This window comes from Aptenodytes patagonicus, chromosome 5 (genome assembly GCF_965638725.1).
Source record: "Aptenodytes patagonicus chromosome 5, bAptPat1.pri.cur, whole genome shotgun sequence".
NCBI lineage: Eukaryota > Metazoa > Chordata > Aves > Sphenisciformes > Spheniscidae > Aptenodytes > Aptenodytes patagonicus.
The window spans coordinates 48,048,110-48,072,837 of record NC_134953.1 but is presented as its reverse complement, the minus strand read 5'-3'; the positions used below and the strand labels follow the sequence as shown (position 1 = coordinate 48,072,837).

Sequence of the window (24,728 nt, the reverse complement as noted above, 5' to 3'; positions counted from 1 at the left end):
CCTGCAAGTCCTACACTAGGGCTTGAGCACACTCATGGCACAGCCTCATTTGAGAGACTTGTAGGAGCTATAAACCTACCCTTGTGTTTCCAAATTCTGGGTCTGAGCCAGCAGTTACTTCTCACACTTGTTGCAATGACATATAGTTGTTACTGACCCAAGATCACTTCAGCTATGTTGGGAAACATGCCTTCTAAGGATCCGTTCTGCCAAGGGAATTTTCTCCTGTTCACTTAAGCATCATTCCTATAATTTTTGGGCGGCTGGAGTGGTCAAAAAAATCATTATTTTTCAACAGGGATCGGATTTAATTACATCTAATTCAAAATATCTTTCGGGCTTTTTATTATTATTGTTCTTCTCTTTAAAACTTCATTCAGTATTACACAGTTTAAACAAAGGTACTATAATTTTGTAACTTTAAAAATACACAGACAGTTTGGACCTCAGAGTTATGAGTAAGCTCTGAACACCATCAAAAGTTTTGTGAGCTTAAAAAAACCTGCCATGCATGACTGAGGTTTTTGTTATGTTTTTTTTTTTTTTAATCAGGACTCACCTTGGCTTTTCATGTTCAGTAGGTTGCTTTCCACAGTTCTCACTACTTTCAGTCAGTTAGAAAGTTCATGATCACAAGTAACAGAAGAATAAAGTCCAGAAAAGGTCAGATATTCCAGTCAACTGTCTGAGTTAGATGGACTTCAGCCTGTGTTTCCAGAAATATGATGCCATGCCTCTCTTAATTGTCTGATAAGAGAGTTGTAAGGAGTTACTTACTTGACCCTCTGTCTCCTCCTATAAACAATTCTTTTTGCTCTTCCTTGCATCATATAAACAAGATTGCCTGGTGCTGTTTCTCAGTTCTACATGGTTTTGTATTGAGGTGTGACAGAGTTGCCTCCTCATCTTAGGTCATCGTTCTCTTCAGAGTTCTCTGTGTTCACTATGTATTTTTTAGGTTAGGACTTCTGTTGACTTTCAAAAAGAAAAGAGTAGATATAACACACCAAGACATGTGTCAATTCAGAATAAAGCCATACATACGCTGAACATAAATAAAAATTATCAGTATGATGAGTAGCTTTAAGAATTAAAGAGAGATCTATATGATAGTGTACCTTACATGTTCTGTAAAGAATTTGTACTATAATTCAATTATGGTTTTGTTTTTTAAGTGAGGTTGTATAGTTCAAATGTGTCTTTTGGTACATGTCACCTGACAAAAAGCAAATGAGGAAAGAAAGTAGAGCAAAAAAATAAAGTACTTTCTCTTGCTTGTGTCTGGTGTGAAGACTACACAGCTTACCAGCCAGGAGTCATGGGAAACTTCAATGATATAGTCACGTCTAAGAGATCTCAAGCAATTTTACATATTCTGGGAAGGGGATCAGCAAGCCAAACAACTAATGATGTTTGGGGACTTCAGTTCTACTGAAATGGTTGTGTGTATTGCCTACAAGATAGTTAGAAACAATGCTTTTGGTGATATGAGCTGATCACTGTGATCTCTATTCAGAGCAGGAGAGTTTCTCAGTTAACTTTTAACTCACTGTTAAAAGGCTGAGTTTTCTACGCAGAATGATCTGTGAAATAATTTGTGCCCTACTTCCCTCCCCCTACTGAAAGATGGTGTTAATTTTGATCTCTGGGCAATCCACTGCTGGCAGACAACTATACCCAAACCACAGACTTATGAATTTTAAGAGGTGATGTATTAAAGGAGCAGAACACTTCTTTCACAGAAGATAAGCATTAAAGACCTGGCTGGAGCTGGCTGAGGACAGAGAAAGAACCATAAAGCCTTTGCAGCATAAAATATCATAGTTGCTTGTATCTTTTGGAAGTCAATAGCTTCACTGGACACTGAGATGCCTCTGAGTAACATGAGGGTCTGAAGCAGTGCTGGGGCCATGTCACTGATATGACTTGCTAGGTGTGTGAGACCTGGAGAGCTGATGCAGCACAACACACTTCATGGATAAAAGGTGCCAAGCTTGTTGCCATGAGTTTAAAAGATTTCTGTCCGTGAAGTTCCCAGAAGTGATTCATTCCTGTTCAACGCACACAGAAAAATGTCCAGCCTGGCAGTTCAGGCTTGCCTGCAATGTTTGCCTTCAGAGAAGACTGGTTTAATGTTAACTGAATCTAGTTACTTGAAGACCTCACTGAAAGATATAGTAGTATGCTGAAAGATATAGTAGTATGAACCTGAGATTACCTGCGGGAGAGGTTTTTCAAGAGGCAGACAATGTTGCCATATTGGTCCATGGACTTGAACCATGATTCTTGTTTGTTTGCTTTCCAGAGGTCTAACATTGGTATGTTGTCTTTAAAGACACCCTTTAGGCATGTTGGTAAAGATAATGGGGAGAGGAAAAGGGGTGCCATCTCCCCCTGTATGTAGAAATAACTCTTGCGTTTGTAGCTAGTAAGAGACTCCACAGCCAGGGCAAAGGAGATGAAAAGGAAACACTGTGCCGTAAACAGTGAGCCGTGTTCTGAGCCGTTCATTTACATCTATTTTTCTGATGAAACCAAAGCAAGTTTAAGACCTTTTATAAATCCCAGTTTAGGTTATATTTCTCAAGGATACTAAAGAGAAAGTGGTAGAACCGGAAAACTGGTCTCCTGGTTGCAGTATGAGGTTTCAATGGGGATTTTAATTATCTTTATTTTTTTTTTCCTGGCTACATTGTATACTCACATCCCCAGTGCTGTAGAAGGAAGGATTCTTACTGAGTTGGACCAGCTGAATGAGAAGCAGAAACAGTTTATGTAGTACAAAAAGTAAAATAGCTTTAAGCCCTCAAACTCTCCTCTTCTGCAGTCCTAAGCACCGCCATGGCTGAGTCCTGAGGCTTTTAAATCCTAAATGAGCTTGAGTAACAGTAGAAGTCCTTTCAAGCCTGCTCTTGGAGTATAAGGTTGTGGTTTCGTTCTGCTACTGCCTTTGGTTTGCTGATTTGGAGTAGATTGGTGGTGCTCTCCCTCGGATGAATGACACACCGCAGAAATGAATCAAAATACTTGGGGCTTTTTTGTTGTCTTGAATGTCAGCTCCTAGTTGCATCTGCTTTATTATAAAAATGTGGAATTTGTTTGTTATTAAAACTTGGAATGTGGCACGATTGAAAACCGCAGACAAAGCTAAACTGAAATCTCCTTGTTTCATTCCACAGCAACTGGGTAAAACAGTTCAAATAAAGAAAATTAAGGAACTATTCTGTTATCACATGGCATGTCTTGCATGTTTACCCCTCCTCTTCTGCATTAAAATAGCAAATACTGAAACCTTCAATGTAATACTGCAGCATTTGGAGTTTCTCATGGTGATAAACAAACATTGTCCCATGGCTTCTTGTGTATTCAGACCTTCCCGACAGAAAACTTGTCTTTTGTTTCCTACTGAAGTTAGCAGTCCTGCTGGAAAACAATGAGCACAGTTACAGTACTGCAGAAATAAAACTGGTCCTGAAACATTGTACTCCAGGAGAACAGACACCAAAGGAATGTGAGACAAATGGAAGAAAATTGGCTGGAAGTTTCTGATGCCTGGGAAATCCATGGTGGGAAGCAGTTAAGATGCATTTGGGAGAACAACAATCAGCATTCATTCCAGTAAAGCCAATTAAGCTAAAACAACAGCAGAAACCAATGTGGTTACATGAGAAGCGGAGTCAAACACAGGGCAGTATAAGCAATGGAAGAGCAGGAGAGTTATGAAAACAACCAGAACCAAGTAAAAAAGAATAATTAGGAGAGCAAAGAAAAATAATGATTGGCATCTCAAAACAATGAACAACTAGCAGAGCTATTCCCTTAGTGACTTTACATGCGCCCGTATGCTATTCAACCAGTTCTTCCCAAATCAAAAGAAGAGCAGATCATTTGCTGGAAGTCATCAGCACGTTATTTATAAATGGACTGGGTGTGAGAAGCTACCCTTACATCAACCTTTGCTTGCAATTTACATACATTTTGCCTCTGATTCAAAGCTGAGATTTAACTGCCCATGTTGTTACTTAACAAGCAAAACTGAGAAAATACAGCTGGCTTAATTTAGTCTGTGTGAGCCAAGCCTAAAAGCTATTGCATGGAGAGTGGAGGAGAGGGAGTAGTCCTCTGTAAAGATTATTCCATTGATGGTCTTAAGTACTCATTTGGCAAATTACAGATAATTTTGTGCATGTTCCTGTCTAATTTCATAAGAAATCAGCCATTTAATCTCTTTTTGCAACTGAGGTTCTCCTTATTCTCCTTAATTGTTGAGATTCCCTTCTACTCATTCTTTAGAAATAATTGTGGTGGGAAAGAAAACACTGCTTTTGCCTTTTTGGCAAGAAATTATCTCTAATTCCTGTGCAGACCTCTTCAGGACCAGTGTTATAGCTCTCTTCCCAGTTGAGAAAAGACTATGCAGAATTTCTGTGTAACCTATTGAATCACTTGTGGCTATGTGATATGAAGGCCTCATTTTCCACCTCCTCTGTGCCCTGCTAGCTCAGCTTAACGGAGATATTAGACTTGGAGCTGCCACAGTCTCATCACGTTTTGTGGTAGCTCATGGGTAAATGGGAATGGATGAGTACTTTTGTGTTCCCAGTTTGTGAACGACAGAATCAGGTATACTACTTCCACCTAACAGTAGATAGATTCTGGAGACTGATACCTTCAGAGATGGACTTCAAGCAAAGCTGGTATGGAAATCAGAAGACTTTCTGATAGGTGTGAAACTTGAAAGTATTGCTGAACAGAGTCCAGAGTCTGTGGTTGGCAGGACAGGAGTTAAACATTGAAAAGTTTTTTCTTACAGGCAGGAAAGGAAAAATTTATAGCTTATAATCAACCCATGAAAAATGTGGCCTGTGACGTTTCTTTCCTGTCTGAGATCTTGGAAGGCTCTCGTTCCTATCTGTCTCTGGGTCTATTGAGTACAGGGAGTTTCTTCTCAAGGGCAGCAAACGTAAAGCTACTGCAAGATATGGGCAATACTCCAGCCCGTTTTCAGAAAGCTTCCCTCCCTGACACACCAATTAAACAGTCAGGCGATAGGAGGTCAGTAGGGCACAGTGTACCTTTTTTCTCTTTCCTATTTCCCCTCTTGACTGAAATGATTTTGCTGGCAAAAATCAGTGTCTGTAACAGCTGTGAACTCTTCACCCTGCTCTGGGAGACTGGGTCTGTCTTAAACTCTGTTTATTCTTCAGCTTATGAAAGTGGCTATCAACCAAGCCTCTGGAAACTGAGCTTAGTATAAAGAGTGTGTGAACAATATTAGTACAAGAACTTATCCTGTGGAGAGGCTGCTTCTTCCAAATCATTGCTGAACTGGTAAATGCTCATAAGAAAAGAATACCCAACCTAGTTTTTTGGTGGTAGACCCAGTAGGGATGATGGTGAGTTTGTGATGTGAGTGGGGAAAAGGGGCACAGAGCAGGAGGAAATACATGATTAGGGCATGGAGCGAGGCACAGTGTTCCCCTGCCTGTGGTGGAAAAGAAATGAAAATACTGTGAACATAGGACAGTAGTGTTTGTGACTGTAAGTGCTGCTGTGACTCGGCGTTCTGGGTATGTGTGGGGCTAGAGAGGACGATTAAAAATGTGAGGAGAGGGAAGGGTGGAGTGAGAGCTTGGGAGCATTGCTGTGGGCATCCGTCTGTTGTGGCCTTTCTTGCGCCTTGGGATGTGGAGCTGGGCTGGCACTGTTGGCTTCGCTGCAGTGGTCGTGGAGCACTGGCTGTTGTGTGATACCTGTCCTGACTGAGAAAAATGGTCCTGAAGCTCCAGATAAAAAGTTTGGCCACCACTGGCCTAAACCATGAAGGCTGTACTTGTTGCGTGTACGGTGGAAGCTTGTCTGAGCAGAGTTGTGAAAATTTGGCCCAAAACAGTTTTCAAATGTGAAGAGAGTCTTCCAAGCTGCATAATCTGTTTCATGTTTGCAATGAAACCTGAAATCCAGAATGTGTTTGCATGTTAATTTTTGGTTGTGAATACTTTTTGTAGCTCTAAAATTGTAATTCCAGAGTGTCTTCTGTCAGCAAGCCTAACCAAACAGTATTACTGACAGATTTCCAAATACTCTAATTAGAAATTCAAAGTTGCCACGATATCAGAGAAAAAAACAGAAGAAACAATAGACAAATGGATAGGACTTGTAAAATGATATCTGTATGGGATTAAAAGTTAATTGAGTTTTGAGGAAAAACCAATACGGTTAAGATGAGACAAGGAGAGTGGGAGAAACTGTCTTTACTCTTTCTTAACTGTTGGTTTATTTTGAATGCTACTGAGCAGCTGAGTTAACGAGATATTGCTGTGGTTTCCATACTTGCAGAACAAACGTGCCAGTATTTGTATGTAGCTCTGATACGAGAGCTTTCTGGGTTGGCTTTGGGGTTCCTTGTTGTCTACATGTGAAATCTATGTTCGTATTTGAATTCCTCTCGTGATCTCATAAATTGAGGAAAGAGAGGCCCTCCTGGCATGCTTGTCCCTTTCCATTTTGCAGCTATTAACATGATAGACCCGGAGACACTACATCTGTGTTTTTGAGGATTTGAACTTTAAAAGCCAAGTGCCAGATTGTCATGAGCACAGAGCACAGATGCTCTTTGAGCTGACACATCAGCATCTCTAATTGGATACTTGTGGTTAGAGGCTTTTACTGGGAGCATGGCCCTTCTCTTCATGGAATACCATTGGGAGCGTGGGATACTGTTACTGCATGAGGGTCTTGTGAAATCGAGTTATTGGAATAGGTAGCAGGGAAGGTTCCTGTAGATGTGAAAAATATGGTCATTGGAGGTCTCAGCTCTCGCTGCTAACTACACAGCACAGTCCTAAGCATTTGCAGAACCGAATAGGACCTGCTGCAAACCAGGGCTGTTGTCACTTGGTGATCTCAGCTGTTCTTCTGATGGCAGTGAAGCTCATGAGGTATGCTTCCCTACAAAATGGTGTTTCTTCTCTCCTAAACATCTTCCCCTGCTTTCCATGACAGCAATACCTGTAAGTCACCTCTTGCGCCTGCCACAACGTTTATGACTACTGGTTGGAAGTGATTTGAAATACAGGGATGGTTTCAGTGTCACAGAGGAAATCTTCAGGACTTCCTTTTCTCAGGAAGTTTAGATGTTTATTGTGCCTTTTATTCTGGAACAAGGGGCTTTTTCCCCTCTCACGTTATGTCCTACTTTTGAACACCACAGTAGGTGATCATGAGACAGTGGCCATGGCCAGTGTGTCATGTTATGTGACCGCACACAAAAGTCCTTTTCTCTACTCTTTCTGTCAGCTCAGGTAAACAAAATTCTCTTTAAAAAGTTTTTTGTCTGTGTCTTCCCAGCCTGTAATATGTGCTGTGGCCAGTGCTAATTGGTGCACCAAAACAAACGTGCTGATTTACTGGCACATTGCTATGAAGAACCAAAGATCTCACAGTCTTTCCTGCAGCAGAAAAAATAAGTTGATCATTATTTTTTATCCAGGCTTGAATTTTCTTAAAACTTGAAGTAATTTGGTTATTTTTCTAGACTTCTTCCAGTTTTTCCACACTTAGTTGAAATTTGTCAACAACATTGTAAGTTATATCTGGAAAACCATAGCATAAATTGTAAGTCTTATTTTCTTACAGAATCAAGTTGAAATGATGAAAAATCCCTGCAAAGACAGGATTTAAAGAAATTCCCATAAGCATACGTTTGTGCAGTATCTAAGTACCAATCTAATTAGGTGGGTGTGGGTTAAAACCTACATAAACCAGGAAAAGTAGATAAACAGATCACTTCCCTTCGTTTCAGGCAGGGTGGAAGCCACGTTGATTCATCAGCTCTGGTTTCCCCTTATCCTGCTCAGTCTGTAGAAGGACTGTCCGTGGGCAGTTCTCTGCAGTTGGTGTCTTTTTAGCTGCATGTGTCTAAGGTCTAGAACGAGATCCAACACTCCTATAACTCCTTAAGCATCCTTTTCCTGCACCACCAGCATGACCAAGATACCTTTTTGCATGGTATAATTTGACAGCCTGTCCTTGTCTTCGGGCTAAGGGTAAAATCAAGATTCTGCTGATACATAACATTTTTGTTACACATAACATTGTTACACATAACATTGTTACACATTTCATCCTAAGATTAGCAAGACCAATCTGTCTTCTGGGTTCAGCTATCTTGGTGCTTCAAGCTTGATACTGGGCACTGGCAGCATAGTGCTGCCTATGCTGCATGTGCCACGATTAGGGTTTTATCTTCACAGATGAGGCAATCCCACTAACTGTGTGTGCTCATGGGGGTTACATTCAGGCTTAGACTGCTTTTTCACAGAACCCAAGGTTTCATGAATGGGCAGTCTTTCTACTAAGACAGCAGATAATGAGTAATATGGTGTGGAGGAATATGCAGCTTCAGTTTGGTCCCCAGACTCAGCAGCAGCAATTGATTAGAGGAAAGGCACCAAAGGAAGCATTTGATTTAGCACTTCCACTGGGAAGCTGCTACCCTGAAGGAGCCACAAATACCTTGTTTCCTCCCTGCTATTTTCCCACATCCCAGGAAGCAGTAATGGAGCTAACATTGCAGCCTTGCCGGGCCACAGCTTTTCCCACTGGCACAAGAGGGAATTAAGAAATTATGTTCTGCTTTTGATTGTGTGCATAATGATACCCTTACAGACAGGTATGAGGCCCTGGGTACAGTACATGAAGTGCATAATGAGAAAGAGGAGGAACCTGCACAAGCAGTCTTGCCAAGATCAGAGAGACCAACCCCTCACAACAAGACCTGCATTAAGACCAGTGCTGAGAAGAAACAACGGCAAGTTATGGTCATTGGTGTTCCCTCCTACGTGGAACGGAAGCACCCGTTTGTGGACTGGACCCTCTTTTCAGGGAAGTTTGCTGCCTCCCTGGCACCCAAATTAGAGACGTCATCACAAGACTGAAAAGCCTACTTCAACCTTCAGACTGCTATCCATTTCTGCTCTTTCGTGTGGGTACAAATGATGTTGCAACAAAAAGTCTGAGGTCAATCAAAAGAGACAGCAGAGCCCTGGAAAGAATGCTAAAAAATTTGGGAGCATAGGTAGTGTTTTCCTCAATCCTCCCAGTAATGGGGGGAGACTTCAGAAGAAACAGGCGAGCCCAGGATATCAATACCTGGCTCCAGGACTGGTGCCTACACCAAAACTTTGGGGTTTTAAACTATGGAAGAGCCTTTGAGAGACAAGGTCTGTTGGGGCCTGACAGGATCCACCTGTCCCGATGGGGAAAAGAGGTCTTTGGGCATAAGCTGGTGGGGCTGATCGAGAGAGCTTTAAACTAGAATTTATTGGGGAAGGGGATACCAACAGGATTGCAGTAGGTAAGCCAAGGGTTGGCATGGCATCACCAGAGGGTGGCAATCCTAGTGGGAACATTTACAGTGCTCCTGGGAGCATGGAGGGCTCAGGAGTGTATCTGAAATGCTTGTACACCAACACATGCAGTATGAGAAACAAACAGGATGAACTGGAAGCGTTGATCAGCTCCCAGCGCTACGATATCATTAGTATTAGTGAGAGTTGGTGGAATGAGTCCCACAGTTGGAGTGCTGGGATGGAGGCCTACAGGCTGTTCAGGAGGGGTAGGCAGGGCAGGCACGGTGGAGGTGTCACATTGTACGTAAGGGAGAGATTTAGTTGCACAGCCCTTACAGTTAGTGATGATATGGTTGAGAGCTTCTGGGAAAGGATTAGAGGAATGGAAAACAAAGGAGATGTAGTGTGTGTCTACTACTGATTGCCTAGCCAGGATGTAAGCACTGATGAGTTATTCTCCAGGCAATTAGGAGAAATCTCTGGATCGGTAGCCCTTGTCCTTACGGGAGATTTCAACAGATACTGAAATATCTGTTGATATTGATATCATCTGGGAATATCGTACTGCTGTGATGAGCAGGTCTTGGAAATTCTTGAAGTTTGTAGGAGATAACTTCTTGTCACAGGTACTCAGTGAGCCAACTAGGAAAGATGCCCTCCTAGACTTGCTATTTGTGAATAGAGAAGGGCTCATGGGGGATGTGATAGCTGTCTTAGCCACAGTGATCACAAAATGGTTGAGTTTAAAATTTTCAGTGTAATGAGAAAAAAAGACAGCAGAATTGCTACCCTGGACTTCAGGAGAGCAAACTTTAAGCTATTCAGGGAGCTATTTAGCAGAGTAGCCTGGGAATCTGCTTTTGAGGGCTTAGGAGTCCACAAGTGCTGGTCAGTCTTTAAGAACCTCCTTTTAGAAGCACAGTAGCAGGCAATTCCACTGTGTTGCAAGTCAAGCAAGCAGGGCAGAAGACCAGCTTGGCTGAACAGGCAACTCCTTGTGGAGCTCAAGAGGAAAAAGGAACTGTATGATCTCTGGAAGCAAGGTCAGGCTTCACAGGAAGATTACAGAGCTGTGGTTCGTTTATGCAAGGAGAAGACACAAAAGGCCAAAGCTCAATTAGATATGAAACTGGCCAGTGTTGTTTCAGATAACAAGAAGGGCATTTTTAAGTGTGTTAATAGCAAGAGGAGGTCTAAAGAAAATATTGGACCAATACTGGTTGAAGATGGTCACCTGACTAATAAGGATGAAGAAAAAGCGGAGGCATTCACTGCGTTTTTTGCCTCAGTCTTTAATAATACTGATAGACCTTGGGCTGCCAGGTCCCCTAAGTCAGAGGACCCACGAGCGTGGGAACAGTGACTTCCCATTTGTGGGCACTGAAATTGTAAGGGACCAGCTGTATCAGCTGAATGTTCCCAAGTCCATGGGGCCTGATGGGATTCACCCCAGAGTACTGAAGGAGCTAGCCGATATTATGGCAGGACCCCTTTCGATCATCTACCAAAGGTCTTGGGGGTCTGGGGAGGTCCCTGCTGACTGGAAGCTAGGCAATGTTATTCCAATCTACAAAAAGGGCATGAGGGAAGACCCAGGGAACTACAGACCTGTTAGTCTAACCTCAGTCCCTGGAAAAATTAGGGAGAAGATTACACTGGATACTGTTGAAAGGCATTTAAAGAATAATGCACTCATCAGGCACAGTCAACATAGGTTCACAAAAGGAAAGTCCTGTTTAGCTAATTTGATATCCTCCTATGATAAGGTTACCCACCCAGTGGATGAAGGGAAGGTGGTGGATGCAGTTTTTCTGGTTCTTAGTAGGGCTTTTGATACTGTCCCTCACAGCATCCTTCTGGGTAAGTCCTCCAACTGTGGGATGAGTGGGTTTACCGTGCGCTTGGTGAAGAACTGCCTGAAGGGCAGAGCTCAAAGGGTTGTAGTGAATGGGGCTACATCTGGCTGGCAACCGGTCACCAGCGGTGTTCCTCAGGGCTCAATTCTATGGCCAGTTCTGTTCAATATGTTTATCAATAATCTGGATGCAGGAGTTGAATGCACCATTAACAGGTTTGCTGATGATACCAAACTGGGAGGTGCTGTTGACTCTCTTGAGGGACAGGAGGTCTTGCAGAGGGATCTAGACAGATTGGAGCATTGGGCTATGATTAATGGGATGAAATTTAACAAGTCGAAATGCTGGATTCTGCACCTAGGACAGAGTAACACCGGGGCACAAGTATAAATTGGGAGAGGAGTGGCTGGAGAGCAGCCCTGCAGAAGGGGATCTGGGGGTGCTGGTTGGCAGCAGGCTCAATAGGAGTCAGCAGTGTACCCTGGCAGCCAAGAGGGCAAACTGCACCCTGGGGTGCATCAAACACAGCATGACCAGCCGGTCAAAAGAGGTGATTATCCCGCTGTATTCAGTGTTGGTGAGGCCTCACCTTGGGTACTGTGTGCAGTTCTGGGTCCGACCATGTAAGAAGGGTGTTAAGGTCCTTGAATGCATCCAGAGGAGGGCAACAAAGCTGGTGATGAGGCTGGAAGGCATGTCCTATGAGGAGCGGCTGAGGACTTTGGGCTTGTCTAGTTTGGAGAGAAGGAGGCTGAGGGGCGACCTCATTGCTCTCTACAGCTTCCTGAGGAGGGGAAGAGGAGAGGGAGGTGCTGATCTCTTCTCCCTGGGATCCAGTGCCAGGATGCGTGGGAACGGTTCAAAGCTGCGCCAGGGGAGGTTTAGACTGGACATTAGGAAGCATTTCTTCAGCAAGAGGGTGGTCAAACACTGGAACAGGCTTCCTAGAGAGGTGATCGATGCCCCAAGCCTGTCAGTGTTTAAGAGGCATTTGTACAATGCCCTTAAAACATGCTTTAACTTTTGGTCGGCCCTGAAGTGGTCAGGCAGTTGGACTAGCTGATCGTTGTAGGTCCCTTCCAACTGAAATTATTCTATTTTATTATCTTAATTGCTTTATCTATCATTATTTGATGTCCTGAATTTAATAGAAGGGTCTCAATATGGTTTAAATGGATTTGATTCTTTATTAGTTTGTATTTTGGGGCTATAACTGGATCCACTTGTAGGACTGCAAATCAGGAGCAACTTCACTGAAGTCCCTGGCAAAATCAGAGTGATATCATAATAAGATTCCATGTATAAAAAGAACAAATTAAATTCTTTGTTCAAAAAGTCTTCATACTGCCTTCACATGGGGTATGAATGTCTCAGTGTTTTTATTGTTATATTAGATACAGATACATACAATTGCATCAATACATGCTGTATATAACCAGTATGTTCTCTGTGTATTTGCTCTTAGTGCAATAGCATCAATCTTACGAGCCTGGCTTGATCAGTGCTCTGAGGATTTCAGAGAGCCACCCAACTACCCGTGTTTGCTGAAGTTGCTGGATTACCTGAAGAGGAATATACCCGGCTCTGACCCAGAGAGGAGGGCACAGAACCTCTTGGAGCAGTTCCAGAACCAAGAAGTGGAAAATGATGGTAAGTTACCTTTCCTTTCTGTCTTTCTGTTCTCCCAGACTGTATGGTACCACAGAGATTTATGTGGAGTATATTTCATCAACTCTCAGGCTAATTGACAATATTGTGAGGCTCACCAGTGACTTTCTTCTTGTTTCTTTTTTTAAAAAAAATATATGAGGCTGCAGGTTCTGTGCAGGATGAAATAGTCATACAGTGTAGGTGCCTGTGCCTGTTCATTCTGCAGTGGATTGGGAAATCCAGCACTTCTCTAATATTTAGCCAAAGCTTTGAGATTGCTGCAGCAGCTAAGTGGTTAATTGTCAGCGCACTTCCCATGTCATTGAGTTAAAACACACAGCTGCTCTTTAGCTGGTCTTCTCATTTCAACCCCCCCCTCCCCCAAGAAAAGTCCAAACCAACAAAAAGGAAAATACAGAGCTGTGACAAAATACAGCTTGAGTCACAAAGCCTTGTTGTCATGAAGCTTTTCTTCCTAGTTACCATCATGTCAAAGGAAGTGTCTGTGGCTGTTTTTTCCTATTTGAGTGGCCGGCTACTGGTATCCAAGGACAGAGGAAAAACTTACGTTATTGGGGGTCACAATCTACTGAAACAATAGTGAACTGTAGTAACACAAATATGCTGTGTGCAGCGTCAAGCCTGACACATACCCTTATCCTGGTCAGAAAGCTTCCTGTGGCATAAGCTGAAAAGTCATAGGAGCTCACATAGTGTGTGAATGAGAACTAGAATCAATTTCCAGCTTTGGTAGAGGGGGGAGAGGGAATAATTCGTGTAATAAAGGATAAAGGAAATGACAGGGAAAAAAAACATTTCATCCCATAAAGTCATGTCTGCCGGATGTTCCAGAAATACCATGTCAATGCATAATACTGTGAAATGCCAAATTAACTTGGTCATTAACATGTACATAAAAAGGAGTACCGCACAGAGCCCAAGCGTTTTCCTTATTGAACACAGGTAAGTGAACAGGATTGCTAATATGTGCCTATTGATGTCCTTTCCTGGGTTTGGTTCCCACAGGTCAAACAAAGCAAGCTCACAAGAGCTATATTTGGGTTCATGTGTTGTTCAAAGCGAACAGAAGTTCCCAGCAGCCCTGCTTCTGCATTTGTTTCCTCAAGTAACAGTTGAAAAGGTTCTTTTCTGAGTTATAGACGGGTCAATTTGAATGATAACATTTTCCAAATTGTGGCAGAATAGAGGCTGTTAATTAGAATAAAATAAGAGGAGGAGAACGCAATTAACCTGCGGGGTCTGCAGAGAAGAGTTTGAGAGTTGTCACTTACTTTATCAGAGCTCCATCTTTGTTCATTTCAGAGATTGCTTTCAGAACTCTTAATGTGTTGCTGGCAATCAGGACTTGCTGATAATTATTGTTCTAAAGCATTCACATTGTGCTATGAATTTACAACTTTTGGTCCTAATCCTACAGTTTGATTTGTGTAATCAGACCTCTATTCAGTGCTGCCATCAGCCATGCCAGTAGATTAGATTGTAGTACCAGATACATAGATAATAAAAGCTGTTCCTGGCCTCAATTCTTGCAGCTTGAGCAATACAAAGCAAGGTGAGTCAGAGACTGCAAATTCAGAAGGGGCGTGTGGTTGCTCTCACTGAAGTCAAGAGGGCAGTTGGGCTTTGAGAGAGCTAAATGGATCACAGTGATTTGAAAATGATGAGATACTTGAGTACAAGGGGATTTCAGCTTCTTGGGGAGTAGGGAGAAGACTGGTTACACATTTATGAAGGTTAGAGAGAAAGGAGAAAAAGAGGCATGAAAAAAGAAAAGGAAAATCTAGGGTTGCACTCCAGGACCTGATTTTAAGGGTGCTGTGAGGTTTTGAGTAGGGCTGCAACTCAGTGATGAGGATCTTCAGTTGACTTTCAAGAGCTGAAAGGAAAATGAGGAGTTACATAGCCAAAAAGAGAGAGATAAAAGTGTGACTCTTGTAACAGTTCAGTAGAAGTCCATGTAATTAAGCGCATTGTTACAAAACAGTCACAGAAAAATAATGCTGGAACAGAGTTCTCCATTTATCGCATTTAGCTCTGTCAATAAATTGTGCAATTGGAATGTACAGATGGAAATCTGGATACAGCCTGTAGTTATAATTTGTTACATCAAAACTGTAGCAATTTACATTGATGATTAGGTTTTGCTAATTAATGAAGAAAGGAAAAAAAAAAAAGTATTTTGAAAAACAATGATGAAGTATCACTTTATCTGCTTTTGTTGCTTTAATGCCTGTTCTGCTTTAATTGGATATGAAGTATTGCATAACATACTCTGAAATGCACTGCTTGTTTTTGTTAATGAAATCTCACTAGTAGTAAACTCAGTACTTTCGTTGTTAGTCTTCAACAAGTCCATTTTTTTTCCTCCCTTCTTTTGGAGTTACTGTCGCCTTACAGTAAAAGGGATTAGGAAGAGGATTTATTCTCAGGGATTTTCTGTTTGACTTCCTTTACCATGGGAAACAAGGGCATATTTCTTTGTGTTTTAATGTGGCTTTGTTCCCAACGTGTGGGAGCCTAAAGGTGACATGGGAACATCTGTGAAATCCTCTCCCTTCTGCACTGGATCGGGTCCCTTGATGAGGACAGCTCTCCTCTCTCACCTCTTCACTGCTGCCCAGTGCAAATTTAGAAGAAGCATTCAGCTGAATGCTGTAGGTGCTCACTGTATTCCCTTTTCTGGGAAAAATTCCCGGAGAGGGAAGGTGAGGGATGCTGGAATAAACTCTCTTCAGTGTAGTCCATGTAGCCCTGTGAGGGCACAAATGATGCCAAGAAAATATGATATCTCCTTTTAGTTCCACACATGGGAGACAAAATCTGGATATAAGAGCATTCCTAATGCAATATTTTGGGGATATAACTACGGTCTTGTCCCTTTGCAGTTTGATTTTTTTTTTTTTTTCAGATTACAAAATGTATAAATGCTGAAAAGTAGATTAACAGAGTTCTGCAATGTTAATAAGGAAATTTTGTTGGGGTGGTGGTGATGTTTTTTCTTTCAGAAGAATGGTTAGTGAATGGGTTAAGCCACTTCTCAGCTAAGAGACCCTGAATGGCTCAATTCTCTCTAACTCTGTTTCTTTTTCTGCCACCTTTTCTTTGCCAATTTAATCTTCTGTTCATAGAATCATAGAATCATTGAGGTTGGAAAAGACCTCCGAGATCATCGAGTCCAACCGTCGACCCAACACCACCATGTCCACTAAACCATGTCCCTAAGTGCCTCATCTACTCGTCTTTTAAATACCTCCAGGGATGGTGACTCAACCCCTTCCCTGGGCAGCCTGTTCCAATGTTTAACCACTCTTTCAGTAAGGAAATTTTTCCTCACGTTCAATCTAAACCTCCCCTGGCGCAACTGGAGGCCATTTCCTCTCGTCCTATCGCTAGTTACTTGGGAGAAGAGACCAACACCCACCTCGCTACAACCTCCTTGCAGGTAGTTGTAGAGAGCGATGAGGTCTCCCCTCAGCCTCCTTTTCTCCAGGCTAAACAACCCCAGTTCCCTCAGCCGCTCCTCATAAGACTTGTTCTCCAGACCCCTCACCAGCCTCGTTGCCCTTCTCTGCACACGCTCCAGCACCTCAATGTCCTTCTTGTAGTGAGGGGCCCAAAACTGAACACAGTATTCGAGGTGCGGCCTCACCAGTGCCGAGTACATCATCTTTCTCAATAAAATATGCAGCACAGCGGGGCCATTACATCAGGCAGGACCCTTTGGGTATTCTGCTATAATATATACAGTGATGTTTTAAAATAAACAAACATCTGCTTTGATTCACTGTTTGCTGTATAAATTTACTGAGTCATGTTTTCCATCCTGGACAGATGGGTTCCATAACACTTCCCCCTGTAACCTATATGATGAAGAGGAACTGGAGATCAGCAGTCCAGAAGAACTCTCTTTTTTCCAGGAAGACCTTGTGGCAGAACAGTTGACATACATGGATGCAGTATGTAGAGTATATGTACTACTTGAAAGGCTAGGAGAAATAGTGCTGGGCTTATAAAATTTTTTTTAAAGTTATGCCAATATGAGTATAGTGTTCCAGAACAGGTCTGTTGTTGGGACACAGAACACAGCTCTGCTTGGTTATCCAAACTTGCTTTGTTCATTGGGCTTTTTCCTTCAGTCATTCTGAAGGGTTTTGTTTTGTTTGTTTTTTTTTTTTTTAAAGTGTGAATGTATACTGTGTAGCCTTTTTTGCAAAGTTTAATATTTGACACCTGAGAAATAGCACATTTTGACTATATTGCTACCTGTCCTAAAGATGTATAGGTACTCTTAACTGTAGTGCTCTGATTTGGTTTCTCTGTATCAACCTCCTTCAAAACATCGTTATATAAAAGAATTTCTCCTTGGTTATGCAACAGATATAAAGGTGTCTCTTATTTTCCCGGGACTATTTAGCTGACAATTCTCTTAGGGCATCAAGCCTATAAAGAGTATGCCAAAGTGTGTATTTTAAACTAAGAGGAAAAAAAAAATTACCTTTTAATACCATATTAGATTTAGATCCAATTTGTACTGTATGCATGCATTTCTTCTTGTGGACAATAGAGATCTAGGAGAATCCTGCTGACTTAGACACCTCTATTTCACTCTAGCAACTCTTCAAGAAAGTTGTGCCCTACCACTGTTTGGGATGTATCTGGTCTCGAAGGGATAAGAAAGAAAACAAGCACCTGGCACCTACCATCAGAGCCACCATCTCTCAGTTCAATGCAGTTACCAAATGTGTTGTCAGCACTATCCTGAAGAGCAAAGAACTCAAAACACAGCACAGAGCCAAGATCATTGAGAAGTGGATTCATATTGCACATGTAAAGCATTTATTCTAGACTGTTTAATGTTCTTTGTGTGGGTGCCTTGGAGTGAGGGAGTTCGGAGGGGAGAAAGGGGTTGTATGCATTGGTCCCAGGCCAGTGAACATCTTAGCTCTAATTCTTTCTATTTTTGACTGACTTTCTTTGTAATAGCAGATGAAGTATTGCCGCCCTTCTCCTTAGTTCCTTCCCCACCATGGAAATGGGGTTAATGCTTGTCTCTTCACAGGTTTGGGAGTGCTAATTAATGAGTGAGGCAGACACTGTGTCTTGCAGATGGCGAGTGCCATATACTTGATAATGTAACATTTATGGCAAGATAGGTATAAATTCAACCAGTTCACTTCCCTAGGAAGAAAATACTGCTCATATCAGTGAAAGAAGTGAAGTGATGGTTGATACCTTCCAAAAGTTAGACTTGTTTTCAGAGGAAAGTTTAACAAGACTGGAGTAGGACTGGCAGTGATGTAGGCAGTGAGCACAGTCAGAATAAGCTTTGCGCTTACCTGCCTTTAGCCTTAGTTCATGTTCAGTCAGTGAACGTGATGCTTCCTCTTCTGTGTCTATGAACACCGTGAGAGTTGAAATCAGATATGGTGGAAGACAACACAACTGTGTGTGTTTTCATACATTTATGTGAGTGTCTATATGAAAGTAAAGTAAATACAAGGTTTTAAGTAAGTGCAGACAAAGCTGACTTACTTCTAGGAAGCAGTAGCCTCTTTAACATGGAAAAAATGAAATTATTGTTTGTACTGTTTTGTTTTGAAAAATTCTTGAGGCTGAAAAGTCATTTGCCTACTGAGTTATTCATGGTTTACATCAGGTATACAAACCAGCTGGGTTTAGAGGGGGTAAGAGGTGCAAGCAGTGACCAGAAAAAATAAGTAGAGTTACAATATGGTACCAGTCTCCTCATCTTCTTACCTTTCTGCTTTATCATTGTCTCACATGTTTCTCTAACACATTTTTACTCTTTGCTTCAATTCCTTTGTCTTGTAGCAGATTGTGTGTTTCTTAATCTTTGCATGAAAGGGTTTTGCAAGGCTTCTTTACGTAGCTCTAGTTTGCTAATTTCTTAGATTTTTATCTTTAATATTTTACTGTAACCTTTTTAACTCCCCTCAGAGCACTGGGCAGCTGGCAGCAAACTAGATCTTTCTTTTGAAGAGAACATTTAAAGCACTTTCATATGGATGTGTGTTGACTTTTGTTTTAAGAATCACATGGATTCTTTCCGAGCTATACAAAATAAGCAGTCATAAAAAGCTCAAGCCAAACAGAGGCTTTCAAACCTTGACAATGCACTTCTATGCTTCCAGAGGCAGTATTGTTAGTCCTGGCACCTAAGCTCTGGCAACTGCATGGTTCAGGAAACTGGTATGGGGAAGTAGTCTTTCACCTCTCTTTTGGCACTTACGTCGACTCATTTTTGTTATCATCTGATGGCTGCTTTATAGCCTGTGTGAATGGATTAGGAAGTTTGATGCCTATTTTCTGTGTGCAGATCTTTAAGTTGCAGAGGGTACCAGCTAACGGGGCCTTTATGGGGCAGACTGGGCTGCAGCCCAGATGAGCAAGTATGAAGCAGCTCCCTGCTCATCACTGGGCAGCAGGGAGGCCCGGGGAAGCCAGGACAGGCACCACTCTCATCATACTTGTTCTGTGGACAGAGAACTTTGTTCTCCACCTCTGTTGAGTCAGTACTTCTCCCTTTACTTAATTCATACACATAATTAAATACTCCAGTCTTAGCTAAGCACATGAAAAATGCATGTGCACACTCTACAACATAATGGCACATGTAGAACAGCTACTTGCATATATACTTAGCTGCCCACTTCTGAAGAAAGTTGCTTGCTTTGTGCGTGCAAATGAGTGTTTTGAATAGTTAGATGCCCGAATTAGAAAATAATCCACTCGTTAAAGTGCAGTTATTCACTGACAACTAACTCTGTAACTTAGCAGTACGGAATTCCACATTTGTTATCTGTTCATGACTTTTGGATCCGCTTTCTTGGTTTACAAGATAAACTGAATACTTTTTCTAACTGCCAGCCCTCTCTGCTCCACCTAGATCTAAGGTTTCTGAGCAGGAGCAGCCAATTTCACTCACACAATATTTTCTTTAAAAATAAAAAGTAAAAATGAAATCATTAATATCCTGTTATGCTTAATTTTTTTAAATCAAAGTTGCTTCTGCACAGGATTCTTTCTGGTTTTCCCCTTGTGAAGGACACAGCTTGAAACAAAGTTATTCAAACCACTCTTAAAAATTCTTATATACAAATTAAAGCTTGCTAAAATTTAGTCTGCAGTCAGTTAAATCATTGAGAACACAAAATCCAATATTGCATTCCTAATGTGCTTTAAATTATGCAACGTGCAATTAAGTGAAGATGGTTCCAAATTGGATCTTCCAGTCCAAACTCCTGTTGTATTTGAAAAAAAGAGATGCTGAGAATTTGTGCCTCTAAATCCATGTTCTCCCCAGCCTGAGTTTCAACTTGAACATAAAGAAAGAAGGGTCTTGTTCTTAAATGTGTCAATCTCTGAAGAAGAGCTGTTACGTAGCTTCTTTGGCCCTAAACCATGCAAGAATAGCTTTCAAGTCTTGCATGTCCTACCACATGATCTTGAACTTGGTCTTTATCTAGCCTAACTGCCAACCTGCTTCAAGTGCTGTCTGCTGAGTCAGTCTTCTTAAGCCACACTTTGTTAAATGTAGCCTCCTAAGTTGCACAAAGTTTGGGGTGGGGTTTTGTTTTTTTTTTTTAAGGTAAATAAATGGGAGTAAATGTACTTGCCTTAGTTGTTCAGTCAATTTTAATGCAAGTCATGAACAGAGTTGCTGATATATTAAGGTCTGACTTTAGTTTATTCTAAGGTTGCTTTACATTTGTTCAGTCCTACAAAGGAAATAAATTATGTCTATTTTCTCTGTAAGGATCCCTTACATAATCAGCATTATTAGTGTAATAATCAGCGCCATAAAAATTTGCAGAAGCGGAATTGTAGTTTGAATACATTCTCATCTACCTGCAACAGTCAAATTGGCATGTGTTTTGTCTGCTTAATTTGCATGTACAGACAACTGTTTGTGAGAGCTTGTATTTGCAAGAGTTTAAGTCTGTGGTGCCTGCGCTCTGGTTCATGAGCCACCAACAGATTTACAGGAGTTCCTTGAAGAGTCACAGGCCAGACTTTCCCCCTCCTCCTTGCTTCCATCTACTTTACCAGGAATCTGTGCTATTTTTTGGAGAATTAAGTTTTTCGGTATCCTTTTCCATCAAAGCTTTTGCCACAGAGAAGCTGCATAAGAAATGTCTATGAACCAGTCTCTCTGTTAGGATTTGATCCCAACTCTGGAAAAGCTGGGAAGGTTTTTCTTTAACAGTGTGCACATACTTGAATAACAGGTTATTCCTTTGCATGTCTTTATTTTTAATTGACACTTAGATGATTGAGGGTTTACATTTTAAATACCACATACAAAGAGGCAAAGCCTGGTTTTTTCCCCTAAAGGGAAAAAGGGATTGTTAACTATAAAGAGCTTTTAAGAAGTATAACATTTGTGCTTTTTAGCCTGGCTTCATGGACTCAGTTCCACTTTTATTTTTACGAGGAAAACTGGAAGCTGAAACACTGCAACATCACCACAAATACATGAAAGTGAGGAAAACAAGATATAAGTGCCAAAGCCCATAAAGTGTATGGTGGCTGGAGGGGGGAGTGATATTTTTGATGCTCAATATTTGTACAGCTGCCTGCTTAGCAGTGAGAATGTGTAGCAAGCATGACACTGGTCAAACAGAAGAGCACTAACGTATTCGTAATGCTGACATTTAATGCTCCTGTATTTCTAACCGCTCCTTTCACAGGAATGTAGGATCCTGAAGAATTTTTCCTCCTTGAGGGCCATCATTTCAGCACTGCAGTCCAACTCCATCTATCGGCTAAAGAAGACCTGGACATGTGTTCCAAAGTAAGTCTCCCCCTCTGCTCCTGTGGCTAGCCCCAAACAAAGGCAAAAAGCTCAGTGCTCTTTCTTTTCATCTTGTTCTTCTCAGTCTTCCTATTCTCCTCCTTCATGGACATCTGTTCTCTTAGAACCTCTTCTCATTCCTGTGAGGCTCAGACCCCTTTTTTGGGTCTGACTGCTGTGAGCTCCTCTTTCATATTGAGGGGACAACCTGCCCTCAGGGATACTGGGTCTCTTCTGTCCTTCAAAGCATATTGGATCTTCTACAACCTATTCTGAAAAACTTTGGAACTAGCTACCCACCCAGCTCCTGCACACCGCTCTCGGAAGGTCAGCAAAAGGGCACTGTGATACTTGCCTGTTGTCTTCTCTCCCGCGAAGCTGGGGGAGGTTAACGTTGCTACAAGCCCTCACTAATACTATCCTGGTCTGACATTCCCTTAAAATATATCCCCAAACTACAAAATCCAAATCTGTATTGAAGACAGTATTTCTTACAGGGGAATACCTTTTTGTGCAACTGGCATACTTACTGCATGCCAAACAGACACCAGAAATCTCTGTGTAGGAAAGATGGTGTTCTGCTCATTCAGTTTGGGAAGAATAGATTTTTTTCCTTTGCCTTTGATAAACAAAGAAAAATGTCACTCTGCCACGCAGTATACTTCTGCATTTCCCCTAGAGAGAGGTGGGTCTTTCCTGCCACTGCCCCGTGTTCCTGATCAAAATATTGCCATCTTGTGTTTATAGTGTTGGGCAATAGAAAGGGACTCATACACTTAAATGCTTCTAGCTTTCCAGAGTGCATGGAACAGGCCAAAAATGAAGTACTTAGGATACCTCTCACAGCTATTTTTCTGTTCCTTTGTATCCATTTATCCACTTTCTTACAACAATCTCATACCCTGCAGTGTAATTTAAAACCCTGCTCGGGGTCTGCGTACCTACGGCATTTCTTTATGATTTCTTCAAATAGGACCTGACTTTACTGGGAGCACCAGAAGATCCCAGGAAGGTTCCTAGTAGATGTGCAGCATCTCGTTGGATGCATTTTGGTGGTGTTATCTTTTATATGCCCAGCTGTTAATGATTCATGAGAAAAAATAGTAATCTGATCTGATATAGGGTGCTTATGTATAACCTAAATGATTTACTCTTTTCCTGTACAGGGATGTAATGCTGATGTTCGAAGAGCTGTCTGATATCTTCTCAGACCATGACAATTATTTGACAAGTAGGGAGCTGCTAATGAAGGTGAGAATTAGCTTGAGTTGCAAGGCTTGTGATCTCAATCAAAGCTGAGGTTAGCCCTTTTTCTAACCAGCTGCCAAAGCTCATCTGTCCCTGAACTACTGTATGCGGTGCTTCAGGGAAGATAGGTCTGTAAAACCTGTGCTTTTCTGCTGGGCTGAGAGGTGATTTCATTGTTCAAAGAACCTACGCTAGCATTAGCCTGTTGAGCTTGGATGCCCACAAAGAGCAGGCTGCAGCAGCACAGATTCTGTGTGGACTTGTTCACAAGACAGCAGGTCAGGACCCCTTGGAGCCCCTCCAGTTGAATGTCACGCTGCTGTAGTTAGGCAACTGGTAACGCTCCCTTGGTCATGGTGATGTCTAGCTCAAGAATAGCTGTGTGCACCGTCTCATACCTGTGATAGCGCGGGAGCCACAACCAGAGTGAAGAGGTGCTGCGCAGTATAATTTTACTGAGATGAGTTACAAATTAGCACTTTGGCTTTATACTGCTCTGTATAGAGAGATGACCCGCTAGCTTGTGCACCCTCTGAGCAGACCTGGAAAGGCTCAGGTTTGCACTGGTGAGTGCAGAGCAGCTCCAAATGAGATTCTCAACTGGGTTGTACCACTGTAGTGCTTTTGACTTCACTGGAACAATGCCACTCAGCTTCAGCTGAGGAATTAAACCAAGATGTTTATCCAACTATCCCATACCTTTCTTGGAACTAGAAAACAGGGCTGGGAATTCTGAAGGAGCGGGCTTCCTGCTCTGTGTGTGGCCAGATGGACAACAAAGCAGGCTCTGTCTGAAACAGTTTGACTTGTGCGCTCTCCTGGGTGAACCCCAACAAGCTCAGGAGCTTGAAAGGAGTGAGGAAGAATAGAGGGAAAGGTTATATTCTGTAGAAACTAAGGAATGTTTGTGGCGTCTTTTTCTATTTACGTTTAAAAGTTTCTATAAACTGGCTAACCAGTTTAGTTTTTGGCAGTTCTATCCAGTCAGTCTGGCATTTGTACCTTATCCCTTTGCCTTGGTATCTGAAACACTGTGTTTTGCTCAGGAATGATGGGTGAGCACATTCAAACCTGTCAGTCTGTTTTGTTTATCATCCATTTATCAACATCTGTAGCTAAATTATAAAGCAGGTGAGACAATAATAAGTGTAGAGGGAAAATGCGTGTTCAGAATACCTTATTTAACTAAATATTAAAAAGACAAAACAACAACTCAATCCGAGCCCAGACCTTCTGGCTCCCAACAAATCACTCTCTCCAGCTGCTGTAAGTAGATTTGCAAAACATTTTGAAAGCAGTGAGAGGAGAAAAATTCCACAGAATAGCTAGAACCTCTCTCCTACTTCTTGTCTTGGACCAGTTTGTAATGATTGGAGGATTAATGTCCACTGAATCCTTAAAGTCTTTGTTTTCTTTCGCTATAAATAGTCTCTCTAGGGAAGCTGTGTTTGACCTTGCCTATCCATCCTGCAAATTTAAGCATAGAGTGGACAAAATGCCATATGAAACAGGTCAGCCGGCGTGGAGAGGGAGCACTGTGTTCTCTCCTCCCCAAACTACAGCTCTGCTGCGAGCTGCAGTTTTAGCTTCTGTGCTGGCCTGCCAGCTGGTGTTAGAGAATATCGAGTTTACCTTTCAGTACCTTGAAGACATTGAGACAACACTCCTTTTTCATTTGCTCCTGTTTTTCAGCCAAGGAAGGAAATACAGAGTTTGAGTGATCTGTCCATTAACTGTGACTGAGAGAAGTAAATGTTGTAATGAGAGAATCTTTACAAATGCAGG

General features: G+C 41.9%; 1 protein-coding gene across 1 annotated transcript in view; it reads left to right on the top strand.

The window, feature by feature from the left end:
• Window positions 1-24,728, top strand: part of RGL1 (ral guanine nucleotide dissociation stimulator like 1) — an 83,754-nt gene that overhangs the window by 44,435 nt on the left and 14,591 nt on the right. The window contains exons 5-9 of the mRNA XM_076339586.1: window positions 12,675-12,859; window positions 16,712-16,836; window positions 17,492-17,707; window positions 21,592-21,695; window positions 22,862-22,946. Of these exons, the coding sequence (XP_076195701.1) occupies window positions 12,675-12,859; window positions 16,712-16,836; window positions 17,492-17,707; window positions 21,592-21,695; window positions 22,862-22,946 (715 nt within the window). The remainder of the gene's footprint in view (window positions 1-12,674; window positions 12,860-16,711; window positions 16,837-17,491; window positions 17,708-21,591; window positions 21,696-22,861; window positions 22,947-24,728) is intronic.